At 33.6% G+C, this 13,270-nt stretch overlaps 1 protein-coding gene across 1 annotated transcript in view; it reads right to left on the minus strand.

Annotated features, from left to right (window-relative positions):
* Nucleotides 1-11,796, minus strand: part of LOC101435800 (ovostatin homolog 2) — a 60,511-nt gene extending 48,715 nt beyond the window's left edge. The window contains exons 1-9 of the mRNA XM_058282774.2: nucleotides 11,604-11,796; nucleotides 11,095-11,278; nucleotides 10,442-10,598; nucleotides 9,153-9,205; nucleotides 8,680-8,700; nucleotides 6,682-6,850; nucleotides 6,081-6,165; nucleotides 2,719-2,836; nucleotides 1,060-1,171 (exon numbers count right to left, since the gene is read on the minus strand). Coding sequence (XP_058138757.1) covers nucleotides 1,060-1,171; nucleotides 2,719-2,836; nucleotides 6,081-6,165; nucleotides 6,682-6,850; nucleotides 8,680-8,700; nucleotides 9,153-9,205; nucleotides 10,442-10,598; nucleotides 11,095-11,278; nucleotides 11,604-11,668 — 964 coding nt within the window. The 5' untranslated portion in view covers nucleotides 11,669-11,796. The remainder of the gene's footprint in view (nucleotides 1-1,059; nucleotides 1,172-2,718; nucleotides 2,837-6,080; nucleotides 6,166-6,681; nucleotides 6,851-8,679; nucleotides 8,701-9,152; nucleotides 9,206-10,441; nucleotides 10,599-11,094; nucleotides 11,279-11,603) is intronic.
* Nucleotides 11,797-13,270: the final 1,474 nt, after the last annotated feature.

Genomic DNA, 13,270 nt, shown 5'->3' on the forward strand with positions numbered 1-13,270 from the left:
ATTTAGTCATATTCATATCTCACAAAACCAAAGCCATTATTATTTTTTTAGCATTATCATTAATATAGTAACTTTAGCATTAATATAGTAACTTCTCTGCTTTTGCTACAAGAATGTTCCAGTGTTGTTGTTAACTAAAGTCTATAAATTACATTAGTTACATTTTCCCATTTACCACCACATTCTTATTATCTTGCAGTAGAGCAATTCTGTTTATATTATTAACCATAATCCTCATCTACAGCCTCCTCTGACGAACATTAACCTCCCTGTACTACTGGTTTCAGCTACAATCACATTCATAAAGCAATAGTGTTTATTACTCTCATTATAATGTGCTACCATCAAATCCCTCCATTACCATGCATTTATAATTGGCTTTATTAAACATTCTACCTATGTGTAGCATCATCTCCCCTTTTTCAACCCATGTTCTGTCTCCTACCCACCTATACATCATAGTCTAATTTCACAGGGCTATGCATTGTATTTCATTCATATCAGTGAGAACATATACTCTGTGTCCCTTTGCATATGACTTATTTCACTCTTTTGAACTGCAAATGTTACTAGTTGTATTAAAACATAGATTGGTAAACTTTTTCTACAAACGTTCTGATAGTTAATATTCCAGTGTTTGGGCCACATGTTCTCTGCATGTCTGTTGCAATACTCAAATTAGTTCTATCTCTAAAACGGGATAAACAAATGAGTGTTGCTGTGTTTCAGGAAAACCTTACTTATGTAAACAGGCAGGAGCTCGATTTAGCTTTTAAGATATAATTTGTGAATCTTGTATTAAATCAAAGATTAGGCCCTGAGAAATTGTTAACAAGTGATTAACATGAAGTTAAAAAGAGATACTCTGTGTGCACCTAACTGATTAGCTTAGCTCCAGTACTTCAGAGGGAAGCATCTCCATTTGTCTGATTGTTGTAGGCACAGAAGCAGATATAAACATGCAGCATTTACATGATAAAATGATTTTGAATATTATTAAGAAAATCTTTCTGGTAAGCTACCATTTATCCCAAGTTTCCCATGAAATAAGGTCATTACCTGTCCCAATTTCCGTAACAATTGCAGTGACATAATATGCCATGTAAAGTCCAAATTGGTGGAGTTGGAAGACTTTTGTATTTACAGTTTGAGAAACACAGCCATTTTTCAACTGAAAAATAAAGAGATGTTAAAATGACAAAATTAGGGATCCAAGAGTCTTAAAAAGTATGTAAGAGTTTTAGCACAGATATATGACTCCCCCCACTCCCGTGGCTATTCCTCACAAATTCATTGACCAAAGAATTGAAGAGGAAGAAAAGAAGAAGAAAGAGAAAGAAGAGAAAAATTTAAATCAGCCTTTAAAACAATTTGTCATAGATTTCAAGGAAATTCTCTTGGAAATAAGATAAATGGGAACAGATTAAAGGCTAGAAACAGAGCAAAATGATATTTCAAAAGAGTTAAAAATCTTGAGACAGGCCACATCAACCCTGAGGAAAATTGAATTAGTGGTGTGGAATATAAGTTCAAGAATATCACTCTCCCAAAAAGAGAAAAAGAGCAGCAATGTTAAAAAGTACATAAAACAAGATGATGATTCTGCAAAATAAGTAACTGTGTACTTTAAGTTTCTATAAAAGACATAAAAACAGATGGAAGACAATCACTGTTCAAATATCTAATACTATAATACTATTTTTAGCAAACTGTTAATTTGAAATAAGGGAGAATCTGCAGATAATTTTTTTATCAGTGACATCAAAAATTAGAGATAAATAGAAAATCCGTTATATGTTAAAATGTGCTTATTGTGTTAGAAAGATACATCAATTCATTTGATTCTCAAAACTGCCATGTGAGCTAGGCACTATTATTATCTCAGTTATATGAATGAATAAACTGTATCTCAGGTAGTTCATATATCCTGCCCAAGGTCACATAGCTGGAAGGTGGTGGCACTAAAAAGTTATTCTGATCAGAGTGTGTGCTTTTCTCAACTATCAAATATTACATTAAAAAAAAAAAACACCTTTAATAATAAGAGACCAGAAGAACCTTAATTAATTTGAAGTTAAAAAACATTTCTCAGAAAACCTTGAATCAAAGAGGAAATTAAAAATCACTAATGCTGGATGTTAACATAAAGGGAAAAAGCTTAAATTATAAATTGTGTGGCGCATACAAATTTCACTTTCAGAAGTCCAAAGGCAATCCTCAAAGAGATTGGCAGAGCTATTAGCTGAATGAGAGCTATAGCTGCACATAGAGAAATCAAATGGTAGCTTCAAAGATGAACTGCAAAACTAAAGATAAAAGCAGATTCTCTGAATTGCAGACATTTGCAAATGAGCTGCTTTTTGTAAAGGCAATTTGAGGTGACATAAAGTGTATCTGATAGAGATTCATTTATTTGAAAGATAATTAATGATTCTCCAAAGCATCTAGACAGTGCATAAAACAAAGCAGCCAGCGAGATCTTTCAAACTCTAAAACACCTATACATTTATGAATGCATAAGAATTTACATGGCCTAGAGAAGAAGAAACTATTGTTAAAATGTAGTTCCTCTTTACACTTCACCTTCTCTAATGGCAGCCACCACTATCCACAAAATGAAAACAGCGTTAAGTCCCTTTTATAATAAGAGGGATCTAAGAAAAAATAGTAATGAAAAATGTAGAGAGAACATTTCAGTTTAAGGGTCATGGTCTGTACCTGTGCAATAAATTGTTCACAGATCGCATTGTTGTCTGTTTCACAGTTCCCAGAGGAAAAAAATTCTCTGCACACCTGGATTTGGACTTTCCCTTGCACAGGTTGGCCATAGGTATACCTAGTGGAAGAAGGCTTATTTGTGGTTATAGGTGGACAATATCATAGTAATATTTTATAATCTTCTTCATACCATGTATTTGAAACCCTTAAGCCATGAATAGCCCAACCTAACCAAATTCAGTTAGGAACCCTCATCTGTGGTGCCATCTCCCCCACAGAATATAAGTTAAATTGGGCATTTGATCTATTAGGAGGATTGAACTGTTTGCTTTTATTAAAATCAATTTCAAAGTAACATAGGATCTAAAATAATCTAAAATCTCAATGAATAAGATTTAATGATGAAACTGAGTTTTTAAAAACGATATTTTAATCTCCTGATCAAAATAATTTAAAAATTGGTTGCTATTTCTTTAGCAGAAAATATTTTTGAATACAAATAAAACATGGATGACTTAGGACCTTGAAGTACTTCTGGGTCAGTATTTTAAACAACAATTCTCATTAAATATAGGGGGATTGGCATAAACTGAATAAGCAATGACCAAAACCATAACACCTCCTGGGTTGAATAAATATCTCATTTTCCACTAAACTGCATACAAACTTGCAAAATAATTTTTTAAAAGGTACTATCTTTTCTTAATTGAGGATTTCTATTGATTTATGAGCTACATAAAGGCAAAACTTACATAGAGAGAAATAGAATATTTTGAAAATTTTTGGTTATAATACTGTTTTTCTCTTTTATTGAACACTGGTAAATGTCAGTTATTGACACACATTATCTCATTAATTTTCCTCAGCAACCTTGAGATATAGGTAACTTATCTCATTTCACAACTAGTCAGCTGAGATCAAGTAAATCATTTACTCACATCTTAATTGATGGAACTGAAACTCAAACTCAGATCTGCCTGAATCCATAGTCCACGCTCTTTCTATTCCACTAATCTGTGTCTCTTTCTATTTAAAAATTCTTAATGCTTTTGAGATCTTGATTCAGCTCAAATTACTAAAATAGTCTCTGATCTGAATATTAATTACATGAAAAACAGAGGCAAAACTGAGTTAGGTCAAAAATGCTCTGCTAAAACATCTTATTATTTTTTCTTATTGTCTTTTATTTACACAAAGAAACACTTAATCATAGTGTTATCTACATGTTAATACCTGAACATAAAGTCGTATAGCTCAAATTTTCAGATAAGATATTCTATGTTAATTTGAATAGTGTTAGTCTTATAGGAACAGTCTACCTTTGTGATCTGAAAAGCTATTGAGGATGGATGCAGTTTATTGAAATCTTCTTGCACATAGGCTAGCTTTCTTCTTTCTTAAAAGCCTGACCCATCTCTGAGGTTGTTTGCTAAAATAATTTAATTTGCTATTATATTGTTGAACTGTTCCAAGCAAAATCCCCGGGAATACAATGAACAAAGGAACAATGTACAGACATAGCATCATACAACCTGAGGTAGGCAACTCATTCATCAATGCTAACTTCTAGATATGCCAATTTCGTTCAGCATGATCTCATAGCCTGCCCAGAAATTATCTTGTAGCAGGCATAGCTCCTGTTTGAGTTGCCTGGCTTTGTGGCAGGACATTATTATCGGTGATATGACTTACTACTTAATGTCAAATCTATCTTGAATGTAATGATAAAAAGTTTAAAGAAGTCAAAATAATGGATTATAACCTGACATGATGATACATAACCAATTCCATGTTAGCCTTGAGCTTTGCAAGGCTTTTAAAAGGCCATAATTTGTGAACATTTTGGCTCTCCTGATCTGTGTACATTGTGCTTTTCTAGCACGTCATTGGATTGATAAATAATTGGCAAAGTTAACCCCAGTGAAAATTCCTGGTTTTGTGTCGGGTTTTCCTGGTGAAACCAGTTTAGGATCCTGTGTTTCTTCAAGCCTATATTGCTTAGCTGATCAGGTTTAATAATAAATTGTCCATGATCACTCACATATCATATTCACTACTCATCAGTGAAACTCAGAAACATTTTATGAGCACTTTTCTTATTTCAAAGATTTTAAATACTGAAAATGAAGGCTAAAAACTGGCTGTCAAGAGTTTTGAGGCATAGTTGAGCCTATCTCCACAAGTCTATTATACTGTTTTCTACACATGCATCTGTATTATTTTACTGAAAAATATCCAAAAGCAAATAATTTCCACATCCTCAATTAAATAAAAAGTGTTTAAAATACAGCAAATATTAATATTTTATCTGTTGATATATATGATATCATAGAAGTGTTGGTTAGGATACTAGCTCTGATATCAACCAGCCTATGTCTAAATTCTGGTTCTGCACAAAAAGCCCCATCAATATTGACAAGTTCTTTAAACTCTCTCTGTGTTAGTATATTTCTTTAGAAAATAGAGATGATAATAACTCCTAACTTATAACGTTGCGGTAAGAATATAATACATGGGATGCTTACCTATTTTTATTATTATTACAATTCTGAGAAAAAAAGTCACACTAAAAAATGGATAAAAGGCATTAGAAATGATCTCAAAAAGAAAATCAAGATTTTTCAAGTCATTTTGGAAGTGTTTTACATTAAGTTGGTTCAAATTAATTAAAATTAAATGATGAGATGCCTTTTTTCCTTATGACATTGTCAAAAGTTTCTTTTCTTTTTTTAAATGAAAATACCCAATAATGGTGAAGATTCAAGTAACCAGGTACTCTTAAAGCAGTTGATAAATTGGTGAACAATATGGCAAACAAAAGTCTAAAAATTAGTTTCACATATCTTCTTGGTAATTCCATTTTTGAAAATCATCCTTAAGTAAACAATTTTTAATATAAAAGCCATTTCTTACATACTTAAACATAAAGATATATGTTGAAAAATTATTTATAACTACAACAACAAAATAAAATACACTATATGTTACATAATAAAATAATGGTTCTATTGGTTTGGTGTAGCCACAAAAAGATATGTTTCTGCAGCAAGGAATTGGAATTCATGAAATGACTCACATAATATAGAGACATGTTCTCTTAATTACAGTGGATAGAAAAGTCTGACTGACATTGTCGGGAAATATTAATAAAATATTAGAGGAAAATAAATAATAATATTAGTGACAGTTGGTAAAATTATCAGGAATTTTTATATTGTTCTTTGTCTTTTTCAAATAGTCTACAATGAAAGTTCATACTCTCTAATATATTAATGTAAATATATAAATAAAGTTGCATTATTAATCTCATTTCTAATCCTCTCTGAGCTCTGTAGGGACAAACCTCTTGAATAAAGACTTACTTGGCACATACATGTACTTGGAATTCATCATCTGAAATAGTTAGTGTTTGGGGTACACTGACCTTAGTTTCAAACTTGGGCAAAACTAGAAACAAAGAGAAATATGGTTACTCCAGCCTCAACAAACATTGGCAATCAAAGGTTATTGAACTCATGTAGCTAATATGCCCCCATTTACATGGTCTTCCTATATATCTATACAAGCACATACATGTGTATAGACCACATCTCAATTGTCCCAAATTCTCTGGCACCTGTCTGTCTATCACACCTGCTGCTTTCTGCTTAAAGATTATTTCCCTTTCCTTTGTCTTTTCTATTCTCAGAACTTCACATTTTATTTGTTTCAATCCATTAGATCCTTTCTAGAGAGGAAAAAAAAATAATGGGACATTTCCTAGAGTGGAAAAGAAGGGTTCAGAATAAGGATACCAAGTGAGGTGCAAGAAAGGCAAGACAACAGAAAAGGAGAAGAAAGGAAGGTGGCAGAAAACCAAATCAAGTCTCACCTACTTTTGCCTAAGTATAGCATAAAAATTATTATGTTCAGGTCTTTGAAATCATCATTTTTATAGGACAATCATAAATAGAAATTGGTTACCTTGTTTTTTAACGGTAAATTGGTGTCTCACTTCCTTTCCTGATTTTCTGTTCACAGTCATCAAATAATCTCCCAATATTGGTTCTGAAGTCAATTGGAATGACAGCTGAGTAATATTTTGGAAAGGAGTCACATTTTGCCATTGAAAAATCTTATTGTTTTGAGGATCCTAGAAAGCAAAAAAGAAATTAAACAACCAGATTTGTATGGGAGCATTATCCACTCCTTCTTTATTTTAGGTCCTTTCTGTATTTATTGGAAGGAAAGAAAGCCCTAGCATTTTATTGAGATGATTACTCAAATGACAGAAACAACATAACTTCCTCAAGATATTCAAATTCAACTTTATAGCATTTCTCTCACAGCCCAAAAAGGATACGGGGAAAAAAAAATGTTATTAAACCTTTAAATTTGATATTTCTGAACCAGAGTTGCACAGTTAAGGAATTAAAAACTCATTGTGCTCTCCAAAGCAGGGTGAACACACATCAGATGTACACAGCAGATGTACAAGAAGATACTTATCCTAACAAATGCTTGTGCAGATTGACACAGGTTTTCAGTTGGTCTGCATCTAAGTTGAATGAGTCACGCACTGCAGGCAAGAGCTGCGGAGTGGAAGCTCCACTCTAAGGAAGGGTTGTTCATGGCTCTTCCCTTTTGCTGTCAGCATTTTGGGTTGCGTTGCAGTTTCCATGAGTCTGGTTCAAGAAGTTTATCGATATGATCCCACTATGACTACAGATACCCTGATAAAACAATTTCTACAAAGAACAAACGCATTATTCATTACCCACTTTTCTTTTGCTTTCCTCTACTACAAAGTTTAGAAAGCTTCCTGTCAGCTAGCATTGCCCATGTGACTGAGTGCTGGCCAATGAAATGCAGGTGGAAGTTACTGGGTAATATGTCTGGAAGTGCTTTCTAAAAGAGTCTGACTCAGCTGTCATAGCCCTTTGCCCTTTACTTATTGTTTTTCTCCTTCTTCCTGCTTGAGATGGAAGACATGATGCCTGGAAATAAAGCAGCTGTTTAGTGACCTTGAAGATAAAGCAGTGCATTAAGTGCAGCAGAGAGGGTAAGCTGAAGGACGCTGGGTCCTTGGTAATATTTTGCTGTTGCTGTTATAACCCTGATGTGCTTCCCTCCAGACTTAGCAGTTTGTGAGAACAATAAACCTTTTACTCATTTAAGCCAAGGTTAGTTAAGCTTTCTGTTTTCAATGAAACATAACAGTAGCTGAATAGAATGTGAAAATAATACTATTTATAGAGTACTAATAATACAGAAAATATGGGAAGGATGATCTGATATACTACTAGTAGGATGAACTATTTGCCATACATGTAAAAAAGCCGAAAACATCCAGATTATGAGGCTGATTTGATGTATGTATTTATACACATAATCAATGGTGAACCTGGATCTCATTATATTACCCTTCAGAGTTAGCTCATAATAATGTACATAGCATATGTAGAGAATAAAATACATATGTGGGAAGTGACTGGTACAATTTATTTATTCATAGGCATAAGAAGTCAAATAAATATGAAGACCATAACTCTAGAGAGGTGACCTGGTGGAATGAAACTCCATTGACTGTTTTCTAAAGTCAAAGCATCCATTTTGTAATAATGTCACCTTCTATATTATATCTATATTTTTAGGTGTTTGTGGGATTTTTTTGTTTCCTTAAAACAAGATGTAGCTAAATTAAGTTTGATTCAGGACAGGCAAACAAACTTAATCAACTTTGAAGATAACCTCCCCTGGAAAGAGCCAAGTCTTTTATTTTCCATAAAAACCCGGCTTATACTAAAAGTTACAATCCTTCATTTAGATCTTCATCTGAAGCTTTACATTACTTATGTTCCTAAAGATTTCTCTTCCTCTTACTTGTTATCTTAATTTTTAGTTATGCTTAATGAAAACTAGACACATATCATTATTTATCTGAATATTTTAAGTAACAGTTGTGAAAAGCAAACCTCTTACCTGAAGTATGATTAAAGGATACTGAAAGAGAAAAAAAAATTAAGTTAATACCATTACAGTACATTCTTTATTTTTGTCAATTATTGCATTATAAAGATTATATGATTTCTTAATTTAAGTGGTTAAACGTATCCTTCACTTCCCCAAAGAACAAAGTTGTAATATCTAATGGCAACAAGAAAATCCAAAATGTGAAAGAGATCGCAAACCTCTTCTGGGAAGTGGAAAACAGGTTCCATGCAACCCATTTTCTTCATGTCACTGAAAAGACCTAAAGAGATGTAAATCAGCTCACCATAAATGAAAGGTTTGCATTAAAATTTGAGGTTATTGAGCTATACGCATATAGCATTCCATATTAGAATCTATTTCCATGCTTATTAAAAGCTTCCTGGAGACACTTTGTATAGAAATGGCTTTATTTAATCACTTGATTTAAATTTGATCATACTATTAGGATCGATTGAACTCACCAAATCCTCAATAGGTTTGAACTTGGTATCCAGAGTCACGATGCGAAATTCAACTAAAAGGAAGAGGAGCGGGGGGACAATAATTTTTCCTGTTATTTCTGCCTCCAAGCTCTGATTGTAAACAGATGTAGCGATGCATTGACTTACTATCAGAGACTACAGCACTCCTGTATTGGCTCTGATTTGGCACTTTGAGATTTGAGTTCCATTTAGAAAGATCCCTGATGTACCTTTGTGATTCCCTGGCTGCTGCCCACACTGTAGACTTTTACCCTAACAGCCCGGAGACGTGTTGGTGGTATAATTAGTTATAGAAGGACAAGCATAAAAAGAGTGTGGTCAGAGGTAAACATAATTTCCTGAAAAAATATATTGGTGCTCAATAATAGATTCTTTTGCAGAAATTCAGAGAAACTGATTTAGGTATTTTTATATCCATAAATGTTATCATAGCAGTTTACTAAGTCGAGAAGAAAGAATATAATACAGCAAAGACCTGACTATAAAAATTCTATTCTTGTTCTAGTCTTTTCAATAAATCATAAAATCATATAATAATAGTCAAAGCAAAATGTAAAGATGCTGTCATCCAAACCAAGAATTTCACAAGTAAGAAAACTCAGTCCCAAACATCAGAATTTACTTGGTAAAGGCAAATAATTTATTAACAGGGTCAGGACCAAAGCCAAACCTTTCTGAATCTAGTTTGGTGTTCTTTTTAATATCTCTACTGATGACAATAATAAAAAAATAGAAGGGCTCTGCTAAGTTATTAGTTATAGGATTACTTCACTTACTCTAATAATAACTATTAGCATTTATGGAGTCCTCATTGTGTAACAGGCACTATTTACATTGCTATCTTCTTTTATTCTCTCACTATTCCTATAACAGAGACATTTTTATTATCCTCATTCTATAGATGAAGAAATTCAGCTATAAAAAGAAGTCTAATTGACTTGTCTAACTGGTAAATGTGGATCCAGAATTCAGGCCAAACACTTTTACTTCATGTCCTATGGTTGTAAACATTGAATGGTGTAAGCCTAACTATAGAATTTGCAGGCAATGAAAGTGGCATGAAAAACATTGAGAAATAAAGCTTTCAGTGGCACTGGAGGGTACCTCTTCAAAACTGACATGAACGACCCATAAAGAATTCTGGAAATCCATGATCCCATGACATTAAGGATAAATTTAAGACAAAAATTCATGTGTTTTTTTGCACTCAATTTAGAGAATGTACTCCTATAGTCAATGTTATAAAGGAAACATGACTATCTACTCACCCTTGTCTCCAGGTTTAAAGATAGGTTTATCTGTCTGCACAAAGGTTACTGTTTCTCCTGAAGTGACTGCTACAGATCGCCTCTCAAAGATTTTAAGAGTATTTCCCTTAACCAACAATGTCACAAAAGCCAGCTCTTCAGAAGATTTTTGAGTGATCTGTTTACATAGGTGAGAAGAGAAAGGGAAAATCATTTTTGGGAATTAAGATGGTGAAAAATGTTTTTACTTTGGCTGCTCAGACTGAGGAGCCTTGTAAATCCATTACTGCTTAATATTGAAAGCAACGTAATCATCACTTGACAGTTCCTAATAAATGAATATAGCCTTCTATATTCGTTTTTTGCTGCCTTGAATCCCAATCCTTCATCCTTTACCTAGATCTACTTTCCTCATATTGTGAAACATTTCTACAATCTAAAAAGTGGCAATTATGTCTTATCATCACTCACTATAATAAAATGACAATTTTCACAATTTTTGTTGTATATATAACTTTTCCATTTATTTCTTGGCTCTCAGAAATTCTCCAATTTTCCTCCCTAGCTTCCACTATTCATCACATGTCAAGATTCATGATCTGTCTAAAATAATTTTTAAATAATAATTTCATCTTCCCATCTGAATTTCTGAAATGGCAAATTCAGTGCCTTACCTTGAAGTTTGCACAAGCATAGAAGTTATCCACTTCCACAGATTGGTCAAAAATAGTGGCATTGAATCCATCATATTCTAAGACAACACTCAAGGATACAGATTCATTAAGGTTTAAAAGGTGAACGCAAGACTTTTCAGTAGAATGACTCTGTAGCACAGAGGAGATCCAGAGGATATATAGCCTAAGCAAAGAAAGCAACCAACATCCTAAATAAGCATACGAGAAATGGAGAACACTGATGAAAAGTATATTTTAGCTTGTTGGAACATTCCTGAAACATGCAGTTTTCATATAGAGGATTACAACAAACTAGGGCTTGCAGAAAGAGGTGTCTTAAGAAAAAGCTGTCAGTTCCCTTCCTATGCTTATTTATAAGTTTATGGCAAACCACCTCTCAGTATCAGGAGTCAGAATGGTAAAACACAAGCAAATCCTAAAAAGGAATGTATTAAATAAGATCATTTAGCTGGAACTTTAATAGAACAGAGAGTATAATGTTCCCTTACGGTTCTGAAGACACAGAAGCAGTGAAATGAATCAAAAAGGTGCTCAGGAAAATGGTGGACACCATTTTATCCCAGGGCCTGAGCAATGGAAACTTCAAGATATTCTCTCTTCTCTATCTCTTTCTCTTTAGAAGCCAGCTGCCTCAACTCTCCCCTTGCTTTATCTCTGTATATTGTTGCTTTTATAGTTACACGCATGGAAGAGTAATTAATTTTTGGAGCAAGTACCATGGGCTCCATCAATCTCACTTATTTATCTTTCACTTTACTTCTCCAAGGGTGTCATTTTATATACGACTTCCTGCTTAAGCTCACTGGACGCTTAAGCTCACTGGACACGTTGATTTTGGAATCAACAGTAGAGGTCAGATAGGAAAAAAAGAAAAACAAAGAAAGCACTTGTATGACACTTAAGAGTTTCACTTAAACCAACCTGTTCTGCTGAATGCAGCACCTCCCCCAAAGGGCGATAGGGAATACCCAAAGAAGTCCTATGTAAGGATTAGCACAAGAAGGAAAATACCTCTCCATTCCCAAAAGGTAAGACTTTTAGGCTTCTGAGAGAAGTAGCATTTCGGATGTTGCCAAAATACAGATGCAAACAGATACTTCAAGATGGGTTTCCTCTACAGATAATTGAAGCTAAGTTATTCCTTTACAGTTTCATCCTACAGAATACAACATTAAAAATGTTAATGTTTCTTTACACTTAGTATGATTCTTTTAGTGAGGTTTCCTTTACAATGTTTAATGTCCTTTTAGACCCTCAATGCAATAAGGCAAAAATTAAGAAAAGGTTAAAAAATAGATAAACTGGGCATTTCTTAAAAAAAAATCTTACCATCATTTTGACAGCAAAACATTTTTACGAGACAAATGAGGCATGCCAAAGAAACTGGCAAACCCTTGTCAGAGTCCCCAGTGTGTGATATCATTTTTAAGTATTAATGCAGTTAACACATATAACTTGAAAAATGTGACACTGCATAAGGAAAGACAGGGATTAGCTTCAGTCTTTTTGAAATGGCCCTGTAACAACAAATATAAAGGAAAGAAGAGAAAAATTAATTGTAATAGATGTGAAGCTGTAATGGTCATAGTAAAGGACATGTTACCATGAAGCCTGGGAGATGTGGGAATAGGGGTCCCTTGTGAAACTAATTATGTGTTCCAGTGCAGAACTGTGTTCATGAAAACGCAGATCATGGCTCTCTAACAGTAGGGTTAGTCATTATTTTCTTTCTTATTCCTAGTTAGGACTTTTTGCTTGGTTTCTTTTTGTCTGCCTTTCATCTAACCCTTCTTTCCATTGGAACGCCAAACTATTTGTTTTTACCACTCCCCTTCCCTCTGGTAGCCCCCTACATTTACCATTAGAACCACTCTATCCACACAAAAGAAAAATTAAGATTCTATTGATCTTAACATTAATCAATGCAATTTACGGTTGACAAAACATATGCTGTATATTATTCTTTTAAATTATCTTGGGAACTAGTCTACTTTCATGGTTTTTCTTTCTAAATATGGGATATTCAAAATGGTTCAGCTGCTTAACATGGCCTCCAAATTTTCTCAGAAAATTCAGATCTTCAGTTCTAACAGTATCTATGGAATACTTGTTAAGAATCAATGATAGTACTAGGTGCTAGAGATACTAAGAAGAA

This window comes from Dasypus novemcinctus, chromosome 20 (genome assembly GCF_030445035.2).
Source record: "Dasypus novemcinctus isolate mDasNov1 chromosome 20, mDasNov1.1.hap2, whole genome shotgun sequence".
Lineage (NCBI taxonomy): Eukaryota > Metazoa > Chordata > Mammalia > Cingulata > Dasypodidae > Dasypus > Dasypus novemcinctus.